General features: G+C 39.4%; 4 protein-coding genes and 1 non-coding gene across 6 annotated transcripts in view; 2 read left to right on the top strand and 3 right to left on the bottom strand.

Annotated features, from left to right (window-relative positions):
* Positions 1-120: 120 nt before the first annotated feature.
* Positions 121-191, bottom strand: trnag-ccc (transfer RNA glycine (anticodon CCC)). The gene has a single exon. It is a non-coding gene; the product is annotated as a tRNA-Gly (tRNA).
* A 1,665-nt stretch (positions 192-1,856) lies between these two features.
* Positions 1,857-8,270, top strand: rchy1 (ring finger and CHY zinc finger domain containing 1). Its single transcript, XM_008417691.2, has 9 exons — positions 1,857-1,959; positions 3,597-3,716; positions 4,898-5,013; positions 5,322-5,400; positions 5,477-5,521; positions 5,631-5,689; positions 5,842-5,871; positions 6,182-6,302; positions 7,368-8,270. Exons 1-9 carry the CDS (start codon positions 1,909-1,911, stop codon positions 7,575-7,577), a joined length of 831 nt encoding a protein of 276 aa, XP_008415913.1. The 5' UTR covers positions 1,857-1,908; the 3' UTR covers positions 7,578-8,270.
* A 1,509-nt stretch (positions 8,271-9,779) lies between these two features.
* On the bottom strand, positions 9,780-11,671 carry LOC103469775 (proline-rich receptor-like protein kinase PERK8). Its single transcript, XM_008417692.1, has 3 exons — positions 11,594-11,671; positions 11,052-11,125; positions 9,780-10,407 (listed from the first exon to the last, which is right to left on the bottom strand). Exons 2-3 carry the CDS (start codon positions 11,112-11,114, stop codon positions 9,865-9,867), a joined length of 606 nt encoding a protein of 201 aa, XP_008415914.1. The 5' UTR covers positions 11,115-11,125; positions 11,594-11,671; the 3' UTR covers positions 9,780-9,864.
* A 1,515-nt stretch (positions 11,672-13,186) lies between these two features.
* Positions 13,187-19,848, bottom strand: lrp13 (low-density lipoprotein receptor related-protein 13). Its single transcript, XM_008417693.1, has 21 exons — positions 19,740-19,848; positions 19,498-19,644; positions 18,844-19,059; positions 18,567-18,764; positions 18,176-18,391; positions 17,872-18,101; positions 17,655-17,784; positions 17,340-17,524; positions 17,070-17,256; positions 16,665-16,877; positions 16,412-16,595; positions 16,139-16,340; positions 15,869-16,033; positions 15,532-15,732; positions 14,625-15,171; positions 14,432-14,548; positions 14,233-14,337; positions 13,931-14,158; positions 13,511-13,847; positions 13,326-13,428; positions 13,187-13,257 (listed from the first exon to the last, which is right to left on the bottom strand). Exons 1-21 carry the CDS (start codon positions 19,789-19,791, stop codon positions 13,234-13,236), a joined length of 3,987 nt encoding a protein of 1,328 aa, XP_008415915.1. The 5' UTR covers positions 19,792-19,848; the 3' UTR covers positions 13,187-13,233.
* A 2,190-nt stretch (positions 19,849-22,038) lies between these two features.
* LOC103469777 (mothers against decapentaplegic homolog 2) overlaps positions 22,039-23,975 on the top strand; it is a 13,929-nt gene continuing 11,992 nt past the window's right edge. For both annotated transcript variants that reach the window (XM_008417696.2, XM_008417694.2), the window contains exon 1: positions 22,039-22,228. The gene's annotated coding sequence lies outside the window, so the exon portion shown is untranslated. The remainder of the gene's footprint in view (positions 22,229-23,975) is intronic.

The following is a 23,975-nucleotide window of genomic DNA, read 5'->3' as shown; positions in this document are numbered from 1 at the left end:
TCCAGTCACGGTTGTTGGATTTGTGTGTTCTATACATATTTTTCGAAATGAAGCGTTTCCTGAAACATAGCAAAACTATGATTCTATCTAAAATGAAAAAAGTAAATAGAAAAAAATAYGTGCGCCGCCCGGGAATCGAACCCGGGTCGCAAGAATGGGAATCTTGCATGATACCACTACACCAGCGGCGCCGTCTGCTCTTTCTTGTCAACAAAGAGTATGCATACTCAACATACGGAATGGTGTGGTTCTGTTGTGGTACAGTATCAGATTATTGCTCCAACTAATGACTGAATTTGGTTTGAGCTTCTTTATAGTCATTATAAAGCTGACACATTAAAACTTTTTTTTAATTTCCACAGAAATTTTGGGAAAATATTAATCTAATACGATTATTAAAATAACCTAATAGCTGTCTGTGTTGTTCTTGATTGATCAACTTGTTTTTTTGGCATGGAACATGTTAACATGTTCGTGTGTATCGTGCATGTTTGCTAGGGTTACCAGTAATTATGGAGGGTCCTGTAATTTTAGGAACTCTATCAATTGATAACAGAACATTATATGATAATGGGAAAAAGGAGAGACAGTCAGCACTACCATTGATATAACCCTCATTGTTAAGATAAGTCAAGACAAGTTAGGATCAGAGCTATAAAGTAACTGATCATTAATCTTAAACCCTTAAAGTTAAACACGTTTCCCATGGTTTATGGGAAACATGAGGCATAACAGAGAAATACAGTATCAGAAAGAAACTTAAATTGAGCAATTTTTTTTCTTCTTTAACAAGTCAATATCAATATACTTAATAGCTGTAATTGTTACTTCTGCAGACTGTTTTCCTTTTTTTATTCATTTTTTTATTCTTGAAAGCAGAGTGTTTCAAGAATTGCTCATGGTGGTGGAGTAGCTCTTCAGTAGTTCTGAATTCAGTAGTTCAATTAAAGTATTGCTTTGTATTTATCCATATCTATCTTTGCAGAAGAAAGATAATTATCCCTGCTCCATGATAATACCACTACCGTGTTTGAAAGTGAAACCATTGGTGTGTTTGATGTGCATGTATTATTTTTTCCCCACACACACAATACTTTGCATAATAGGCCAAAAAATTTGGTTTAATCTAATCTTAGTATATTCTACCACATATTTACTGTAGTACTTTTATGGAAAACCTTAAATGGTTTCTTCTAGGTGATCTTTTTTAAAGGCTAAATTTACTTGTCAGAAAATTCTTTCCAGTTAATATATTTGCACAAAAATGTTATAACCATGTCTTATTACACTTCACAATACTGTATTAATTGGTGATGTTCTATTACATAAATCCCCACTAAAATATATTGATGTTTGCAACTGACATGTGACAAAAAAGTGAAAAAATATTATTCATTTTTATTTTTCTGAATGTTACATTGTAAACAGGTCTATCAATTGATAACAGAACATTATATGATAATGGGGGAAAGTCCGTCAGCACTACAATTGAAATCCAAAATTAATCCAAAATAACGTAGTTGGTAGTGGAGATGGTTTGACATCCTGAGTCGATGCATATTATTGTGAACAAATCTTGATTACGCTCTTTTGTCTGTTTGCAGTTTGCAGTGAGAAAAGTCCATCCATTGAGATGAAAACATGAACAAATTTTATGTTAAAAAAACTGAAATTTAAAAACAAATGTGCAAATAATTTCTAAATATTTAGCAATTATTTTTGCGAAATAATTACTATTTCCCTAAATTATTCGTTTTATTGACTATTTGTCTGTCCAGCAGATGGAGGTAATGCGCCTTCCGCTCAATTTGTTAGCTGGACCTGAGTGGGGAAATAAAAGTCAAGAAGAAGAAAAGGGTTTGGCAACAGAAAGCACGCGAAGAAGAGTTAGGCGTTGGAGTTGTAAACATGGCTTCTTCCGTCGGTTGTCAGCATTATGTACGCAGTTGCCTCCTGAAAGTGAGTAAATTTTAGAAGAAAAAAATTTCTGGTACCTGGAGCAAAAGAGAAACCTCTTGAGTAGAAACTTGGTTGTCTCGTTATTTTCTGTTTTGACATCTCAGCGCTCTCCTGTCAGTCATTCCAACGTTGCTTGACTATAAGAGTGTTATTACATAACGTTTTAGTGACTTATCAGTTAGTAAATCGTTTATAATGTCATAAAGTTTCACTACAAGCAAGGACCTTTAAAGAAGTCATTTATTGTCTCATAAGCATACTGGTGCTAACTGCTATGTTAGCTTAGCAGCCATATGTGCCTCTCTTTTTTTTACCCAGCTTTACCATTGGATTTATTCTTGAACACTTTGCTTGACTTCTGTTAGGAGTTCGCTCAAACAACTAGGTTGCATCCAGGTGCAGTGCAGGCAGTATACTAGTAAATATGACGTAGTAACTAGAATAGATTAACTGTACAAAATCAGTAAGCAAATCAAATCATATGCAAGCTGTCATAATGTGTGAATCATACTCAATCAGAGCAGATCAATTGTTTTAAAGAAGTTGTGTTTTCTGAAGATTTGTAAAGTTTTCCCCTCTTCCTGGTTATATTTCAGTTGAAACAAGGAGACTGTTCCGGAAATATATGTTTTAGCCTGAACTTTGATACCTGTAAACATTGTTGGTCTAAAAGACCTGCAAAATGCAGTATTATGCCATCCATGAGGACTCTTTTAAACTGATAACATTTTCATGTTAAATTCTAAAATAAAGCAAATGCAAGGAAGCTAAAATGGCCATGTTGTTTCGACTTGGTAAGAAGGTGAGTGGGAGAAATTTAAAGCTGAGACGATCCAGTCCAATCGAACAAATTTATTCTAAATCTTATGGAGTTTAATCTGAGTACTTTCCAGGAAAAAAAATGGAGAATGGACAAATATTTGAATTTCAAGATGTTGTCCTCATCCATTCATTCATTCATTCATTCATTCATGGATCAGTTTGCCCAACCATCTGTTTTTAGAAGTTCCATATCGTCACCTTCCTAAAATAATCGCCTATGTCATTTTTTGCCAAAAGTAATTTTTTTGCCTTTATCAGATTTCGTCAAGAAAGATATGTGTTTTTTTTAATTTATTTTTATTTTTTTGTTGTTGCAAAAATCACTTTAGCCAAAACAGGACATTATTTTAGGACAGTGATGATGTTAAAGCCTGATATCATAGACTGTTTTTCTACAAATATAGACGGTAGAAATACAGTCTATAATCGAATTAGAATTTTTATATTTATGCTTAAAATTGGATAATAAAACTGAGAACTTTGGAAATTTAAGACTGGAAAATTTCAGAAAACTTGACCTGAATATCGTAGGAATCATGTTGCTAGACTTATTTGAGTTATAAGATTATTCTCTAGCAAAAATTAAAGCAAGGTTTTTGGCTATTGGATGGAAGAAACAAGCTGAAAGACCAGTGTAACTATTTTAACCACTCAAGACATCCACAATTGAAAAATACACAGACTTCTGTTTTTGTTCTTGTTTTCTATTCGGGACAGTTTGTCTTTAACTGGACCCAATCAGAGCTTTTAACTCTTACGGGCAAATCAGTCTGTAAATCCTCAGTGTAACAGGTCAATGTGTTTCCGTTCCGCAGGCTCCATGCTGTGGGAAACTGTATGTGTGTCGGCTCTGCCACGATGCCGAGGAAAACCACCAGATGGACCGTTTCAAAGTCCAGGAGGTTCTGTGCTCTGAGTGTAAAACCCTGCAGAAGGTAACGGGAAAAAAAAATAGAAGATGGGGCTCAGGCACGGCTGTGGCAAAGTGTTTCACCTGGGAGGCTAGAAAGGAAGTCGAGAGTTCCTAATAATAATAATAATAATAATAATAATAATAATGAGAAGATGTTTAGTTACTTTTGATATTATGTTTTTGACAGTAATTATCTTGACAGAAACAAAACAGTTCCCTAGAAATAAAAGTAGTTCATATGCACATTGGGGTGGTCAGAGGTTTATATACACTTATTACTATGAACGCTATTATATTTGGCTTTTCATGATGAATTCGATCTAAGTAGATTCCAGGTTTGGAAAATAGTACAACCATCACAGAGAATTATGGCAGGGCTAAGAAAAAAAACATAATCATGAGAATTAAGTCATAATATTGCAAGAACAATGTCCTAATAATAAGACAATAAAGTTGTATGACAATGAGGTTGAAAAATTTGAGAATAAACTTGTAAAATAGTAGTAATAATACAAGAAGAAAAACAAGCAATATGGCAAAAAATTTGTAACACTATGAGAATAAAGTCATTATGTTACCAGAATAAAGTAGTAATATCAAGAGAATGAATATGGAATTTTTTAAAACTCCTACACAAAAAACAATAAACAAAATAAAATGAGGAAATTTTGTGAAGTTATACTTTGGTATCGGTTTTACAAATAGGACAAACTAAATATTTTAATCAGCAACAAATCATTATTATCAGTAGCAGGACTTTAAAACGATCGAAATGAAAAAAAAAACAAAACAAAAAAACAGGCAACTTTACAGAACTTTAATTGTCTAAAGTTTGGCCGAACTGGCAATAAAAAAAACTGTTGGGAAGGATCTTGAAATTAGTTTTGGACTTTTTTGAATTCCAGCCCAGAAGCAGGTTATCCATTCTCATAGCAGTTTGGCTGACAGACACTTATAGACATGTTGAGTGTTATTGTTTACATCTGGAAATTTTGTGCATGTGCACAACACAGGAGAGCAAAGAGACTATTCTTTTACTTGTTCTCTGAAGGAACATGCAGCATTTTTAATCTCCTTACGATTAACTTTCAATCAGACATTTACATACACCCATTTGTTGCCTGTAGATTTGTATTATGATTAGCTCGAGTCATAAAATAAAGGGGGGAAAAAAAGGTAAAATGTTGGTTTCTGCTCCTGCAGGCTCAGAAGAACTGTCAGCAGTGTCACGTGCAGTTTGGGGAGTATTACTGCGATATCTGTCACCTGTTTGACAAGGATAAGAAGCAGTACCACTGTCAGCCTTGTGGGATATGCAGGTGAGTCTTTGTGGAAACAGGCAGGAACTCTGTGACAGAAATACAGAATCACTATTTTCTTAATGGGTTTGTGATAAACAGGACAGTTACATTTATTCCCAGATCACAATCCCACCATATTGTGATGTGAGCAATAAAATAAAACAGTATTATTGTAACTCTTTAGATATTTTTTTGCCACATTATAGGTTATGGAGGTAAAAAGATACAGTCAAATCTGTGAAAAACATTCAACTTAAAGTTGTGATGCAGACGCTCCAGAAACTCCAGACTTTCAGAGACAAACACTTTGTCTTTTCCTTTCTCAGGATTGGACCCAGAGAGAAATACTTTCACTGTCAGAAGTGCAATCTGTGCTTAGCCCAGGACCTGCGAGGAAACCACAAGGTGATTATTATGAATCTACAGCTACACATTTCCTAACCTGGCTGCTTTGATTTATGGCTTGTCCTCTTCATTTCAGTGTGTCGAGAATGTGTCAAGGCAGAACTGCCCTGTGTGTATGGAGGTAATCACACACACACTCACACACTCATCTAGTTTTAATGTATCTTTTTGTTTACTTTTTTTTTTGAGATCCACTTTTTGCATCTGAGATGTTTTCTTTGATTAATCAGGATATTCACACATCCCGGATTGGCGCTCACGTTCTTCCTTGCGGCCATCTTTTACACAAGTAAGCCTGGTTTTTAGTGCGTTTTGCCAGCCTTCCTTTTATCAGAGCAATCAGAGTGTGTCATTACAATGGAAACATCTGTATTATATGTTCAGATTCTATGATTGTTTATCTGTCATGATATATCATTTAGCTTTTGTCTGTTTTCACAGGACATGCTTTGATGACATGGTCAGAACAGGGTAAGTGGAATGAATCCTTTTTGTTTCTGCTGACATTAGTTAGATGAAATGTGCTCATAAGTTACTCCTGTCTTCATTCAGCCGTTAATCTAATATCAGCAGTTTTTCATTATTCTGGTTTGTCAGAGAGTAACTTAAAAAAAAATAATAATTTTTAATAAATTTTTTTCCCGTCACTTCTGTCTAAAGTTAAACTGACAAACATTGTTGTCCTTTTTGGCTCGAGTTAAAATGTCAGACCAGTCAGTGTGTACTTACAGATCTACTGAAGTGTTGCAGTGTGCTGAATGCCTGTGTGTGTTTGTTTCAGCGCGTACCGCTGCCCTCTCTGCATGCATTCTGCCTGGAACATGGACGAACACTGGGAAATGATGGACAAAGAGATCGCTCAATCACCGATGCCCGCTGAGTACCAGGGTGCCACTGTCAAAGTAAGAACTCACTAACTGCATTCAAAGACGTTTTAGAAAAATGTATCAGTCACTACAGGAAATATTTGTCGTTCAGCCTGCCATCTCACAGATACTGTGAAATGGTACACTCTAGCAACGTTCACTGTTTCAAAATTTCCCAGCATCTGGATCAGAGGTTTTCAAAGTGTGGTACAAGGTGTCCGCACACCCTTAAAACGTCTTAAATAAATAAAAATTCATTTTTTTAAAAAGAAGTTGGCCTCTACATTCACCACAGGTCTTACATCTAGCCGGACTGGATAATCTGGTTTATTCTTTTTTTTTTTTTTCCTCTCTTGCAAGACTTTTCTGTCAGACAAAAGTTTGAGACATATTTATTGTGTTCTATGACTTAAGGAGTTTGAAGCTACCGGTAACTACCTGCTAATCGACCCATAGCTAGCCAGGTACCTATCATGGGTAAGTGCAAGTTTATCACCACTTGGCTGTGATTTTTGTACGTTTCTGTGGAAATGTAGGCCTTACATTTGAGTCATAGTTGTCTTTAAAAGATCTTAAAAAGTCTTAAATCTGAATTGGTTTTTAAGCTTCCAAGCTTCCGCCTCACAGAGCATCTCTTCTCCTGTGACTCGCCCACTCAGCTCCTTCAGACTAGCCAGCAGCAGTTAGCAAACACCAAGTGGAACTAAGAATCTGCTGATCTCACTACATGAGCTTCTGCTCAGTGAAATGCTGGTAAAAACATTGTGAAAGGGTTAATAGAGGAACCATGTTGTGATGACGTCCTGAAGGCAAAGTTCCAGAAAGAGCAGGAGCTTTTAAAGAGACAGAGGCCCAGTCTCAAGGTGTTAAATTACAAAGTCAAATTTCTTTTAAGTCGTGTTTGATATATATGGCATTTTTATAACAAGTGAAGGTAACGTAGTTACTTAATTGTTCTATAAAACAGCAGTATGTCCTTGGAAACCACCTAACACTGCCCATTTAATAGTCATAACATGACAAAATTGGGCAGAATACTAAGTGTATCACTAGATTGACAGATGTTAAAATGTTTTAACGCCCGTCCTTCTTTTTCTCCAGGTTATTTGTAACGACTGCCAGTCCCACTGCACCGTGCCTTTCCACGTGTTGGGGATGAAATGCGCTGAATGTGGCTCTTACAACACAGCGCAGGATGGAGGACTTATGCAGCAGCAGCAGGAGCCGCAGCCGCAGCAGCAGCCCTCAGACCTGCACACGGAGAATGAGCCGGAGTCGCAGGACCAACCCGAATCCCAGTCGCCACATTAAAAGCCAAGAGGCAGTGACTTTTCCATATTTGACATTTGTTTGATGAACTTAAACATATTAATATAAAAACAAGTGAACCCATTCATTTCACTCGATATGAAAGATGGAGGAATTGTTGAATCTCTAATTAACACCGACAGACGGTTTGCAGCCACAGAACTGAATGCTCTTAAGCTGTAATAAACAGGCTTAATACAGCTGCCTGAAAACAGCTGACTTTGTGCCATATGCCCTAAATAAAAAAAATAGACTTGTATTTTGTATAATGCATGTCATGTGACATTTTACAGAAGATCTTGAGTTTTGGAAAATGCCTAATAATTAAGAAATAGGTATGCAGCACGTTGTTGCTTTATCATAACGGCTTGTTAAAAAAATATTTGCTGTTTTCATCTTGTTGTTCTTGCAGTCATTATTTAACTGCTTGGCTTAAAACATTGTTAATTATGTCTAAATCCATTTGGATGAAGATAAAACTCCCATCTTTAAAAAAAACCCATCTCGACTAGTAGCTTCATCTGTCTTTTGTTGCTTTTAAGTGGGTTGTATGAAGTACACATGAGAAGTCATTATCTTACCAGGAAACAGTCATCAGGTCACTTTGTTTACCAAAACACTCTTGTGGGAATCTGTCGGTTTGCGACTTTCATAGTATGACGACCTTGAATAAAATTGTTACACTTTTTCCTTATTGACACAGAAATCTGCAACATTACTTAGCAGCTTTTATTCACAGGAAAGAAAAGCAAAAAGATGTAGGAGCTGTTCTGCAGCTGGCTGATCAGCAGTGTGCAGCAACATTTAAGGGAGGGGCTCTATGCTCCAGACAGGTGGAGAAAACATTTGTTACTACAAAACAATATCTAGAATTAAAAAGTTTTTAAATCCCAAGCATAAACTGAAAAAATGATGCAATTTAAACCAGAACAATGTTAAAACTTGAGTTCTGTAAGCAACCCTAACCAAATGCCTCATGCTGTGAGCTCAAGTTGCTAAAAAATATTGAACAAATATTCTTAGGAGTCTCATTTCCACTTGTTGAAGCCCCCCCAAAAAATATTAAAGTCTGAAGGAGTAATTAGGAAAGAAGGATGGTGACTCCATGACCATCAACTGTTCAGCAGTACCATGTTTAAGTAGCTATTGCATCTACATTTAATTAAGTAAAAAAATATTGACACAAAGTGTAAAAAATAATTCAGTTTTTCTTCATGTTTTCAGAGAAGAATTCTTTGGCTTTCTAATGACAACTCGTTTTCACAAATTGATCTCACTGTTGACAGACTCAGACTTCTCATAAATATTCAACACAACCCTGTTTAAATCATTTAAACCTGTGTTTGGCTTCAAGGTTATTCACTCTTAAACTAAAACTTCCAACAGTTATATTTGCATGTGACAGACCTGGTGGTAATGGGTCATAATTAGACCTGTTCTCTTGTTCCCAGTCTTATTGGACTGTGGAACGCTGTGTGACAAAGTTCCAGCTGTCATGAATCCAGATGTTAAGTATTTATTGCTTAATATTTAATCAAGGTAGTCAGAGGTGAAAATGCCCCGTGCATGAGGACATGCTTAACATTTTTAACAAATTGCAGGTATTAAGTGTAAGGAAAGCTGTCCATGAAGCAGTAGTGTGTTGTACTATTGTATTAATTGAAACATGTAAGTACATCTTTTTTTACTCTATAAAACATTTGAGGTGTCTTTGTATTGATTTGACTAGTAAAGCAGTTCAGTCAGAAACTGTAATTCCTATGTTTCATTGCGTTTATTTAGCATTCATTAACATTAGAATAATTGTAAATAAATTCCCACTGATTAAATCGTAAAATCAGACAATGTTCATAAACAAGGATGTGATACCTCATAGGGGGAGGCATTTATCGTATCATTTATCGTGGTAAGTTTCTTGATTTATCAGTGTCACGAACATAAATTGCAATTAATGTTTGAAAGCCCCGCCCCACAAAAACAGTATTATCTGGATTGTTAGTTTTACTATTTTCTCCACTGATTGTTCAATAAAAGAATCAATCAATTTGAATCAATTTTGGGGGGCCAATGATTAAATTCAGTTAAAATGTGAAATTTAGTAATACAAAATATATTGATTTGTGTGACTGGTGCCCTAAGGCGCTACAAATGAGTCTGTTTTTGTGTTGGTGGGACTATGTCATTCCTTAAAATAAAAATAATAAATAATTCTTAATGTCACCTTTATTGTTATCACAGTAGTACCGCTAAAATATTGTGATAAAACTTCAAGTCCATATGGCCTAATTCCTCACATGCTGTCTCCTCGAGGTGGCGGCGGCTCGGCTGTTAGAAGCTGCACGGTGAAACAATCCAAACTGGTAGCAGGGGTGTCTTCAGGGATGGTGGAGGGAGAGTCCGTGGAAACCGACAGAGGTGTGGGAGGTGTGGGTGTGAGGACCTGTACAGGAGCGGGTGGGGTGGCTTCCCGCTGGAGGTCCTCGTATGCGCCGGTGCCTTTTGGTTTCGTCGTGATTGTTGCCACGCCAGCATCCGGAGAGTCGCGTGCTGCGCCGAGAGAGCTGTCCACGTGGAGAGGAGTCTGACAGGGACCCTGTGGGAGGGGTTGTAGAGGGTCTATGTCTGTGGAGGTCTGTGGATCCTCAGGCACCGGCGGTGCTGCCGAGTCGGTTGTGGATGAAGAAGGATTGGAGTCCAGGAGCTCCGTCTGCAGGCCTGTGTCTGTTAGCGCCGGTTGCGAGGGTCCGAACTGGACTTCGGTCTCCTCCGATGAGGACATCGACTCGCTGGACTCTGATGATTTTGAGGAATCGTCTTCCACATGTAGGCAAACCTGTTTAAATAGAAAAAGGTAATTGGCCTATTTATTAAAGCTGCAGTATGTAACTTTTAGAAATTAAAAAAAACACACAAAAATAAACAATAATAAATATATATATGTCATATAGTCTCATGTAAAAAAAAAAAACAAAAAAAAAAACATGCAGCTCCTCTACCCCCTGCCAGTGCTCCCGATGCAGACTAGAAACAACCAATAAGAGGCAGAAGGCGGGTTTTCGTGCTGTCAATCACCCCAACCCTTCTCTGTTGTGCTACTAGCCTATGTGTTCATGAATGCTGGGCTAGTTAGCATAGCCACCAATGACAGTGGAACTGTTTTACTGTAACTGCAAGTTGTTTCTCAACCACTAGCAAACTGAACTTCATACACAAGATTGATTGACAGCACTAAGAACCTCCTCATGGCTCCGATTGGTTGTTTTTGACCAGTTGCAGTGCATTTTTGCAGACTGCTATAGTAGATGGAGGAGCTTGATTTTTTATTTTTTTTCACAGATTATGTGTCTCATATTACATTGTCACAACATGGTGACAGTTGAAATAAACATGGGGAAAAAAACTTTAGTTTTCAAATATAAAAGTTACATACTGCACCTTTGAGTAGTTAAAGGTAGTCAGAGAAGTAGAGCTACTCACCGGTTTAGATGTCACAAACGTCACCATAAGTGCTGCCCAAAATGCGGCCCCTGCAATTTCCATTGTCCCCTCTGCTATATTTGAAGAAACAGGTAGAATGTAAGTAGGTGGATGCTTTGTATGACAATACAGGTCATCAGTTTACTCCCACTCAACTACATTCATGTAAATTTATTTCTGGGCTCTTGACATATCTGAACCAGTCATATTTCAGGATGAACAAATGTTATCAACATATCGACAGTGACACTGTTGTTCTATAAGCTTCCAGTTTATAACAGGTTCGAAATGTTGACGGGTTTTTGGGATGTTCTTGAACATTCTGACTCATTTCCTTTCATTTGGTTTCAGCCTATACACAAAACCTGTTTTGGAATCGTTAAACCATATTTGTTTTGTCGTCATACCCTGGAAAAAGAAATACTCAAGCAAATCATTCAAGTCCCTAAAAGTAAAGACATTAATTCCAATAAGGAATGTATGTCTCTCCTAATACATGTTGCACTGTGTCATACGAAAGGTAATCCTCTTTTCAGGCTTACCTCAGCAGTACCTCCAAGACGATACGTGCCTCTTCTGTGTCCAGAATGAACTAAACATTTGAGATGGGTCTGTTTTTATATGGTGCTTACATTTGTGGGGGCTATGCAGCAGCAATCCATCATCTGGGGTGGGGGGAGTCCTTATTATATTGTAGATAAACTCTCCAACTATAGAAGCTGAATCATTTAACACCCACACATGAACTGAAATTAAAGCGTTTAAGATTCTTACTGGAAAATGAGAGAATGAGCGCACCAGAAGTGGCCTCACAGCCAAAGTAAACATGATTTGTGGTTTTTGTGTAAACAATAGGAAGAATTTGGTCCAGACTTTAAATAACATCTAGATTCTGGGTTGAACAATACACTGGGGCGTCATGGAGATAATGTTTGCAACAAAAATATATGCATGGCGTTTAAACAGCCTCACTGTGGAACACACAAAACTTTCCTAGAAGCAGTTTCATCTCACTAACCATCAGAATCTGTTACCATCACTGCGTTTTCCCTCATAACTTAAGCTTTCCTGAGGTAGCAGTCTTTGGTAGTTGTGCTCAAATTTTAAAAGCTGTCAGCTAAGGAGCATCTTAGTTTTCAGATTCTGAGACATGACCCTTATTTTGCTTGGGGGTCAGGGAAGCTGCAAATTTTAGTTCAACACTGAATGTTTCCCTCCATGCCCCAAATACACCTTGCATGTAAAGCAAGGTGTACCTAATAGACACTACCATAAAGGGGATACACATTGAACCCCCTTTATGACAAATTTAGGGCAGACTTTAGTCCATATTGACATGCAGTTCCTCATCAATGAGGTGTAACTCATGTTCCACCACATCCCACAGGTGATCTGGTAGAGTGCTGGCTTTAAAAGCTAGTTGGATATGTTCCAAGCCTTATGACATGGACCTTTTCCCTACTGGAAGTAGCAAACAAAAGACCGAAATGGTGCCAAAGGGATAAACTGAAATTTAAGCAGGGTGTGGTGTTTAATTATGAAGGGGCCAAAAGAATAAAAATCCCCCACCATGTCAAGCAGGAATGAAGTATGCTTATGCAGAATTGTTACCAGACCAAATTATCCCCCAGTTATCAAATCTTGCTTTGCTTCCTGTTAGCAGACAGCTTTCAGTGTGAGCATCTGCTCCTCAGCTTCAAGGTTTGACATGAGCAGTCCCTTTGCTTGTAAAATGTCAGCAAGTGGTTTGCACCCCATTCGTCTCTTTTCATTGTGTTCTTGAAGTGGACGGTACATGTAAAGCTTTGGTTCACTTGAAATTGAAGTAAAATCTTATGCAGGTTAATGCCACGTTTGACTGCAGAGATTCTAGCCCTTGTTCCCATTAGGTCACAGAATTCACTTCTAGGGGCACGCTACATGTGTGTTTAAGGACTTTAGAACTCTCCAAACACTTGAGTATGACAATTTACCTTTTCTCAACTTGAAATTCATATTTTAAGCAACCAAAGCCCTTTGTAAGACTGTTAATTTATTGAAGTTGCGAATTGCACCACATCACTAAACAATTAAGTGTCAATGTTTTTTTGCACAAAGTCAAAGTGTTTTAAATATTGAAGACGCATCAAGCCAACTGAAAATGCAAACTCTTTATTTAAAAAAAAAAAAAAAAAGTTATGAATTAATCCACAGAAGATACTGGTTCCTGCAAGAAATGACAAAGTTAGAACAGCAAAGACAGGAGTAAAGAGGTTAAATGTTCCATCACGTCACCTCTCGCTTCTTTGAAGTTGCCTGGGCATTCTGTGTTGTGGTTTCCACTTTTTTCTGCAGTTCAGACATGCTGGTTTCCACTGTTGCATCTGGTCCCCCTCCCCTGTATTCAGAAGGATACAATCAAGTTTGTGGCACCAAGAATACCTACACTTCAAATTTAAATTCAGAATAAGTGTAAAAACCTTGAGGCAGCATGTTTGAGGATCACTGCTATCACAGCAATGACAACTATGCCACAGAGACCTGCAGCACCATAGATAATGGGGCCCTGCATGCCTTTTGTTGCAATGTCCTGACAAGATGCTCCACTGTAGCCCCCTAAACATTTGCATGTAGTGACCCCATCAATTTTCACACAGCGCCCTTTCCCACTGCAACGATTCTGGCTGCACTCTGCCTCCAGGACCTCAATGTTTTCCTCTATGGTGTTGCCCATGTTCATCTTTGGGGATGGAGTGTGAGGTGTACTCAGATTTGGAGTAGAGACCTTCGTTTCCGACTGTTGCTCGGCACCAGCACCTTAAAGGAAAACCAGTTTCAAGTAGAGGTTTAGTGACATTTGAAGCCAGCCATACAGCTTACCCATTTTAAATGTTACATACAGTTTTCATCCGAGTGATCGGCACAGTCAGCATGACCGTCGCAGAATTTCTCAGCTGGTAGACAGGTTTGGTCCAGACATTTTCTACCACCAGCTGAGCAGCTTTGATCAGGGCTGCAGTTTGTGTCTTTTGCATTGAAGTCATGGGCACATTTGCACGTCCGTCCTGTTGGGGTGGCGAGGCACAGGTGCTGGCAGTTGCCATTGTTTGCTGCACACAGATTGGAACCTGAAGGGAATGAGACCAGTCTTTAGAATTTTAAAGAATCATCAAATCCGCTTGGGAATTTAGTGGTCACTTACCCGACTGCGTAGACTCGCTGAAGGCTTTCAAGCCAAGTACTCTTGTGCTGACCTCAAACCATAGTTTTTGCTGCTGATCTTCTCTGTACCAAAGTCGTGTCATATCTGAGGGTAATTGACAGGAATGCCAATTAGAAATAGACAATTTAAGCTTTAAATGTTTGAGGTAGCATGTTCCTTCCAGCAATATTGACATTACCACCGACAGTCATCCAGATTGGCATGTCACCAAGAGCTATGGCAGTCAGCCCATCTCCAGCCTCTAGTTCCTTGTATCCAGAGCCATCAGTCTTGACAAGACTGATTTTCCCCATTCCTGCGAAACATTTAGGTCATTTAAAAAAAAAAATTTAAAAAAAGAGTGAAACAACTTTACTCTGATGTAGTTGTACCCGTGTTGGCCCAGTAGATCATGTCCCCAGTACTGGAAAAGACTAGAGATGCAGGTTGAACTGCATCCTTCCACACAACTCGTCGCTCTCCGCCATCCATGTAAGCACATTCTACTGCAGCCTTGCTGCCAGCATCTTTCAGATTTAGGTTGGTAAAGCAAACTTGTCCACTTTTAGGATGAAGGGCAATGGAACCCACTCCAGCAATCCCATCTTTTATTAGAATGGCTGTGTATGCCCCAGTTTTTGACGCAACCTGCAATCGGGGCTGTTTGTTGCTGCTCCAGTATATATTAAGGGTCACCCAGTCAAGGGCCATGGCAGTGATTTGGTCATCTAGCAGTTTGAGAATCTGCCCTTCAGCAACCAAGGCCAAGTCTCTCAGCTTGAAGGACTTTACTGAAGTTGCGCTGGCATCCGTCAAGACCAGAGTGTTGTCATGTGTGCTGTAGTCCATGATTTTTGCATCACTTACACCAGGGATCGTCATTGCCCGATGCTCAGGCCAGCCTTTTAACCCCGTTGCCTGTTGGGCTTGAAAATAGATCTGCAGAAATACATTAGTTATGCAGGTCATTAAAATTGATTTGACTGCACATATGCCACATTAAAGAATTTTGAAGTTCCATTGGCTAAGAGTCAATTTGTCTTTAGCCAAGATTTCTTTGACATGACCTTAGCATCCAATACTAAGGTCTTTAGAGAGCTGCTAACTGTGTTTGCAGGACCAGAACCGATTTCCCTATATTCCCTTGGTCCTGTGGAAGACTTTGAATAGTGCTAAACAAATAACCCCTTGTGTTCCAGCTTACAGGCAACCTAGTCACTATGCTTTTCTGCATACCCCTTCCCACAGAATACAAATTCTGAATTTAAAGCAACTACACAACTGACATCTAGTGCAAACCTTTGTGACAGCAGGTGGCAACAACAGCAACAGGAATGTTGATTTGGGCAGACTGGAACAGAGCAGACCATCTTCAGCCAAAGACATGCCACTGGGACACTTGCACACAGCCTGGCGTCTTGGTGCCAAAACACACATGTGTGAACAGGCCATCTTCTTGCAGGGGCTCTCAGTGTCCATCTGCATTATTGGATGTATAATCTGAAAATGGGGAAAGCAAACTGGTTTTGAGCAAACCAGGGTTTGCACCCGACACTACTGTAGAACGTTAGGCTCGTCTTGAACATCTGGTTTGGTTCTAGCAAGCATTTCCAGTTCTAAATTAGACAAAACCCACCTTAATAGCAAAAGGTTGGCGAGGTCTCTTCAGGATAACCTGCCTGTTCTTACCGGAGAGTTTATCAACAGCTTGTACAACTCTCCTCTTGGCATCAGACCAGTAAAGCAAGTCATTGAATACAGCCACAGAAAAGGGATTGGTAGTCTCCTTCAGCTGGAAAATCTGAAAGAGGGTCAAGTGCTTTAAACTGATGAACTTTGTTAGGCTACCCAATAAAGTAACCTTTCAAAGCCAGTTAATCCTGAGAGAACTTTTGGCTTCATTTACCTTCACACTGTCACCATCTAGCGTTGAAGACCCAATTGCCTTCAGTCTTTCATCTGTCCAGAAAACCCTCTCTGAAAGGACATCTACTGTAATGCCACCTGGCCAGCCCAAGCTGGAGTTCACGATTGCCTTCCTCTCAGACCCATCCATGCCAGCTCGTTCAATCTTAACCAAGTTGCCAATTTCTGTCCAAAACATCAGCCTAAGAGAGGGACAAGTATGAATGTCAGCTCAGTACAGTTTTTACTTTTAAGGTCCGTTTTTTAAGCCAACCCTTTTTGTGGCAGCAGGGCCAGAGAGCGAGGCTGGTCCAACTCTTCATCCAGGATGATGCTTTGGTCCAGTGACTTGACAGATGCTTTTGAGAGGCTGATGGCAACAATCTGACTATTTACACCATCAATCCAGTACAGGTTCCTTGCAAGCCAGTCTACAGCAACAGAGTGTGCCCGGAGACCTAACAGGAGCATTTACGTTATACTTCAAACCGATTCAGATGCCAGTAAAAGTTTTTGTCACCCCAAACCTTTAGTGAGAATTCCTGTAGTCTTCTGGTCCATAGAAGACCACCTGATTGTTTCAGTGTCCACACCAACCCAGAAAACCTTCTGGTCCCGCCAGTCATAGTCTACAGACAAGATTGCCTTTTTGGCAGATGAAGACAAGACATCAAGGCTTCCAGTGCGCAAACCATACATGTACAACTCTGTCTGTACAGATGCCAGCAGGAATGGTTCACCTATGAAGAGATTGCAACAATAGACAAGGTATAGGGTAAAAACATGCAAGCTTTATGAACCTACACAAGGTTTCAAAAGAACATTTGGGACAAACTCCTCTTGTAGCATTTAAGATTAAGATACAGCAGTTGAGAAAACAGTTCAAGTGTCCCAGTTGACCTTATTCCCCCCCAAATGTTGGGATACTTTACCTGTGATTTTGCATTGGTATTCATCTGCCTCCATTATAAAGCCTGGATGGCACTCACACTGGTATGACCCAGGTGCATTAATACACAGATGACTGCACACACTTTGTGCCCGGTTGTCACACTCATCTACATCAGAGCACGTTTGACCATCTTCCAGCAGCTTGTAGCCTGCTGTGCAGCGACAGCGCTATAAATAGAACACAAGATTTACACAAAGTCAGGCCACTACTGTACCGTTTTATGTCTTCACATTTTTAAGTGGTCTCTCACCGGTCCCTGGGGTGTGCTATGGCAGCCCTGTGTACAGTGGTCAGCAGCAGTACAGGCCATCTGGCAGCTGCCTCCCTCATCTGAACCATCTGCACAGTTTGTAATGTCATTACAGACAAGAACTGGATCCAGACACTCCTGGCTGCCACACTGGAACTCATGAGGGAGGCATGTTCCCATGCTGCCTGGAAAGTTCAAGTTTTACACACCAAAAAAAAGTCAGAATTTTAAGAACAGCAATCAGTCATCCATTATTTAAAGAAAACTATGCATTCTGAAATTTATTCAAGTACAGTTAAATATGCATATACTCACATTCTGTCTCATCACTACCATCGTCACAGTCTTTAATCTTATCACATCTCCAGATTGTAGGAATACACTGGGTGTTTGATTTACAAGACCACTGGAAGGCACCACAACTGACTGGTGTCACGGGACAGTCCTATAGTAGAAGGGATATCATCATGCTAGAGTCCTTGTGCAACTCCAGAGCGAAGAAAGAAAAGAAAAAAAGTGCATTAACCAGCACCTTTTCATCCGAGCCATCTTTGCAGTCCTGGTCTCCATCACAGAGCCACTCCTGCACCAAGCACTCCTTGCTGTGAGGACAGTGATGTTTGGTTGTGCAGACCGGTGGCTTGGTGCAGCCATCCTCATCCGAGCGATCCCGACAGTCAGGATGACCATCACAACGCATTGACGCCAAAACACACTGGCCATTGAGGCACTTAAACTCTGTAGAGCTGCACTGCAAATCAGCTACAGGAGGGCCGTAGCATGTTAGAGCACCGCAAAGGAGCGTTGTCACAAATTGTGAAGTCGTGCGAGCATACCACAGGTCGCCTCGTCACTGCCGTCGCTACAGTCCTGCTCCCCGTCACACAGGAAACTGCTGGGGACGCAGCGGCTGTTTTCGTCACACAGATGAGCGCAACCCTCCATGCGCTTGGCACAGGCAAGTTCATCAGAGCGGTCCTGGCATTGCGGCACGCCGTCGCACACTTTACTTCTCTCAATACATTTTCTTCCGTGGGCGCATTGGAACTGGTCTGTAGCAGGATTATAAAGTCACGCAGCTAAAAAGAGTACCAAAATATGAATGCAAGGTGCAGCAGTAACTACCATCTTAGATGCCTTTTGGTAGCGGCATAGCAAGCGCCTATACCGCTAGTTGTGGCTTAAGAGTTTACTTGAAGCAGGTTATAGCCAGTTTAGGTCACCTACCAGTTCCACATTCTGAGACACAATCTTCCTCATCTGAGCCATCTCTGCAGTCTGGTTCTCCATCACAGACATGATTGTAGTGGACACAGTCCAACTTGTCTTTGCACATCTGGGAGCCCAAGCCACATCTGAGGGGACGAGACTGACCCGAAGGGGCCACTGTAGGTCCTGTAATTGTTCCAGCTTCCTTTTGGTCCTCTGAAAACCATGCAACACACACGATTGAAGTTGAAAACTGCCCACCCTAGAGTCAAAGAGCAGAACAGAAGCCACATACCACAGTTTGCCTCATCACTGCCATCCAGACAGTCCTTCTCTCCATCACAGATGAAGTTTGCAGGCAGGCAGTGGCTCTTCTCATCACAGTGGTGAGCGCAGTCTTCAGGGTGTTTCCGGCATTGTTGTTCATCTGAGCGGTCCTGACACTGAGGTACACCATCACATACCTGATCTTTGTCTATACACTTCTTACCATGGGCACACTGGAACTGGTCTGTTTGGAAACAGGCGTTCAGTTGAACTTCAGGCAACATACACGCACTTTTAAAAATTCATTGCAACAAGACTTCACTGAAAGCATTAAGGCAAATTACATTGGGCCAGCAATACAGCCATGTAGGATGTTTATAGATGCACAAATTTTAGGAAAAGAAAAATTCTAAGTTGTATACAAGGAAAGGAGAGCTACATAACTTTAGGTTTATACTGAGCAGTAGCTCTCCCACCTTCTTGAAGGGGGAAAAAAAAGTTAATGTGATCAGTTTGAGTTAATTGAGAAACTTGTGAACAGTACATAGTTCAGGTAGGAGTTTGTTAATTTGAGCTCAATTTATGAGTCTAGTTCTCAGCTCTACATGTCAAATTCCAGTCTGAGCCGACTTTTGCTTCATGTAACAAAGGCAAAGCTCCCAGTTAACCCTTTGAGTCATACCAGAACTGCATCCTGCTTCACAGTTCTGTTCATCAGAACCATCCTTGCAGTCCTCCTCTCCATCACACACATGGTTGTAGGGGATGCATTCTAAGCCATCCTTGCATAGACTATACCCCATTCTGCAACGGTTAAGACAGTTTCCAGCTGGGGAAGAGAAAAAAAAAATTAAGTCAAGTCAAAAGAAAAAACAAAGTAATAAAAATATAAACACACCAAAATTGTGGGGAAGAGTTGCTTACCTTGTAAAAACAGTGCCAATAAGCCCACACAAAGCCATAACTGACCACCCATTGCCACAGGCAAGTCAAAACGAACCAGATGTCAGGACATTCTGGCCAGGCAGCTTATAAAGGCACCAGATTCAGCCAGTTAAGCCTAATTGCACACCTAAGTAAGGGCGGAGCTGCTGGAGATGTTAGGAGCAGCTGTACGGTGTGCCAAAAATGCCACAATTCACAAAACAAATATCCAACTATTAAGAATTAAGTGTGTGATAATTTATTTAAACTAGATGTAAATTAATTTAAAGAAATAAAAGAATATAAAAAAAAGAAAGAAAAAGTTTATTGTTAAAATCCCATCAAATTATTTTAGTATTTATTTATTTAAATATTTCAGAGTCCATGTGCCGGATCCTGAATTCATAATAACTGACTTCATAATAAAGTGAGACCTGTGAAGCAACTACAGGTCCTTCTCAAAAAATTAGCATATTGTAATAAAGTTCATTATTTTCCATAATGTAATGATAAAAATTTAACTGTCATATATTTTAGATTCATTGCAYASCAACTGAAATATTTCAGGTCTTTTATTGTTTTAATATTGATGATTTTGGCATACAGCTCATGAAAATCCAAAATCCCTGTCTCAAAAAATTTGCATATTTCATCCGACCAATAAAAGAAATGTGTCTTAATACCAAAAAAGTCAACCTTCAAATAATTATGTTCAGTTATGCACTCAATACTTGGTAAGGAATCCTTCTGCAGCCTTCAATGCGTGGTGGCATGGAGGCCATCAGCCTGTGGCTCTGCTGAGSTGTTATGGAGCCCAGGATGCTTCGATAGCCTTAAGCTCATCCAGAGTTTTGGGTCTTGGTCTCTCAACTTTCTCTTCACAATATCCCACAGATTCTCTATGGGGTTCAGGTCAGGAGAGTTGGCAGGTCAATTGAGCATAGTAACACCATGGTCAGTAAACCAGTGGTTTTGGCACTGTGAGCAGGTGCCAGGTCGTGCTGAAAAATGAAATCATCTCCATAAAGCTTTTCAGCAGATGGAAGCATGAAGGGCCACACTTTTTCCTTCCCACTGAGGTGCCTTGATACAGCACTCTGGGAACAGCCTATTCATTCAGAAATTTCTTTCTGTGTCTTACCCTCTTGCTTGAGGGTGTCAWTGATGGCCTTCTGGACAGCAGTCAGGTCAGCAGTCTGACCCATGATTGCGGTTTTGAGTAATGAACCAGCCTGGGAGTTTTTAAAAGCCTCAGGAATCTTTTGCAGGTGTTTAGAGTTACTTTGTTGATTCAGATGATTAGATTAACTGCTCGTTCAGAGAACCTTTTCATGATATGCAAATTTTTTGAGACAGGGATTTTGGGTTTTCATGAGCTATATGGCAAAATAATCAGTATTAAAACAATAAAAGACCTGAAATATTTCAGTTGGTGTGCAATGAATCTAAAATTTATGACAGTTTAATTTTTATCATTACATTATGGAAAATAATTAACTTTATCACAATATGCTAATTTTTTTGAAGGACCTGTATTTGATTGGGTACCTTTCCCGATAACTAGACTTGAGACTTGAGCCATTTTTGAATATTGCAGTTTTAACTCCATCCACTGACTAGCCATCTCTTGAAGGGTCAAAAATAACATGATTTCAAAAATGAAATGAAAATAGTTAAAATGTTTCTTAGACTTATTTTAAACATTTAATATTTGACCTGAATGGTTAAGGTTTTGTTAGTTGTTTTTTTTTTCTTTAAGAAAAAAAAATGGTTATATAAATACATCTGCAAAAATATTTATTTTACCTGTTGACCTTAAAAACATTAAAATCAGTGGTTGGAACTAATATTGCCCTTGGAAAAGGCGATTAGTGTGAAGGTGACAATACTCCTCTTATGTTCTTTATAGGATAAAAATGACTTTAGATTGTGGATGTGGTTAATCCAGAGAACAACTACAATTTGAAAATCTTATTTTCAGCCTCCCCTTATGAGTTGGGGTTTTGAATACTGGGCTACCTGTCTCAGTCATAAGTAAGTATTAATTAAGCAAGCGCTGAACATGGTTTCTTTCTTTCTTTCTTTCTTTCTTTCTTTCTTTCTTTCTTTCTTTCTTTCTTTCTTTCTTTCTTTCTTTCTTTCTTTCTTTCTTTCTTTCCATTAATTTTGAGGTAGATTAATGGATATTTAGTCAAGTTACAAGTTACTCACTTCTGAATTTCGGCACAAAAACACTCAAAATCACAGAACGAACACCTTTCTGTGTCCAATCAAGAGGGATTAAGAGTTCTTGCGTCACTGTGACGTTTGTAGCCTGTTCCGGTGTAGCGAACTCAGCTAACGAGCAACTGTAGCGCTTGTAGCAACTTGAGAGGAGCCCTGTATGATTTGGCTGCTGAATTGTACTCAGAAAATACTTTTATGAGTGTTTTTATAGGTCTCCGGACGGTAGCCGCTGTTGAAGCGGAGCCTTGGATTGCAAAACTGGGGTAACTATTGAAAGGCTTTTCGTTGCTTTTTCGGCTTGGGAGTGTGTTGTTTTGTAGCTGCGGTTGATGTTGCTCCGTTAGCCAGCGGGAGCCTCAACTCTCTTTGGAAGAGTTCGTCCAAGATGCTAACAAACCTAGATGCGGATTTTTCAGGAAAAAGATGGGTAGCTGCGCTGAAATGAAGAAACGTTGCATGTACATCGCCAAACAGTTTATTAAAAATAATAATAATAAAAACACTGGGCCTGAATCAGATGGGTTTTGTATAAAACTCGCTAGGTACCGAAGTAGCCCCACTTGACTGTTGCGCACTGGAGGGTTTTCCGCGGATCACAACAAAAGGATTTTTGATAACAAGCTGACTGCTAGCTCCGTGAAGCTAACGTCAGCTCCTTTAGCTCGAGTTTGCATTAGCAATTAATCGAACTTGCATCTCTAAAATGTGCCTGCTTTTCTTTGTCACCTGTTATTTTAACAAATGTTCTTTAGAAATGTAGGGAGCTAACGCTAGTCATTGTGGTGTTGTGGTTTGAGCCCAGTAGGCCCCCCCCCCCAGGGCAGCTAACAGTTGGCCCTCTCAGGGCAACCAGGTTCTTGTAGCTCGGCTGGCCTTGTTTCAAAATACACTACCCGCTTTCAGTCATTTAGCAGCATTCTTTCAGTTGCTTATCGGGCTCGTAACTTTGTCTTGTTTGGAAACCGAAGTCCTGCAATTATGTTAGCTTACGAGCCAGTTAGCTCGGACGCCTGTGACGAGCTAATATTAGATGGTCAGTTCTCCTGGTCACCAAATCTGTTGATTAGCATCAGATTGTGGTGATTCTGTTTTAGTTTTTGGGAGTCGTTACTCTTGGAAAAGTTTAGAGACCACACTGATGTATGTATGTTGCTCTCCGTTTTGTATAGTAGGTTTAATTTAGAACGTACCAGCGAAATTATCCAGTTCTGTAATAGTTTATAATTTGAGATGAGCCTCTAATTTCTTTTGATCGTTGAGATCTGACTTAATGGTTTTGGTTTATTTTTATTTATTATGGCTTTGCTGCAGTTTTATCGTTAAAACCGTATAATTATTTCCAGACTAACATATCTACGATTTTCATTCAAATCCCCCGATTTTACTTGGATCGGAGCTGACAGGGGTCAGCTGCTGAAAAGATCTGAGTTGGATCTCCTGTTTGTGAAATGCATCAGTGCACCTCGACAAACTCATACTGTTTAAACAGCGTGTTTTGGGTTTGTTAAAGATGAGAAGAAGGTTATAAACATATGGTTGGTGGCTAAAAAAAACAAAACAAAAACGTCTTACTGCCTTATTTTACTGCCTTAAAGAAACATACAGGACACATCTATTGTGTTTCCTTAAGTTTAAAGTTTGGTTGTGACTCAGCTCAGTATAAGGACAGCAACCTAACGATTACTCTAGTAATCGTTAAGTTGCTTAATTGGAGTAATCGTTAGTTGCTGCACAATGAATAATCAATAATCGACTAAATTGATTATTCTGATTAATCAATTTAATCGGATTTTTAAAAAATGGGCCATTCAACTGTTTTTTATTTTTATTTCGCCACTTAACCTTTTTTTAAAATGCAATATTAGAAATACATTAACAGGTGCAAATAAACAAATAATTCTATTTCCTTTTTTTTTTAAATAATGAAATAAACATTTTCTTGCTTAAAGGTGCATCTGAACCGGGTGAAGCTGAAACTGCCCACTTGAGGGAATACATACAATATATATA

The sequence above is a fragment of the Poecilia reticulata genome, linkage group LG9, assembly GCF_000633615.1.
Source record: "Poecilia reticulata strain Guanapo linkage group LG9, Guppy_female_1.0+MT, whole genome shotgun sequence".
NCBI classification, from domain to species: Eukaryota; Metazoa; Chordata; class Actinopteri; order Cyprinodontiformes; family Poeciliidae; genus Poecilia; species Poecilia reticulata.
Note: the sequence above shows the minus strand (reverse complement) of the source record. Positions and strands in the feature narration are given on the sequence as shown.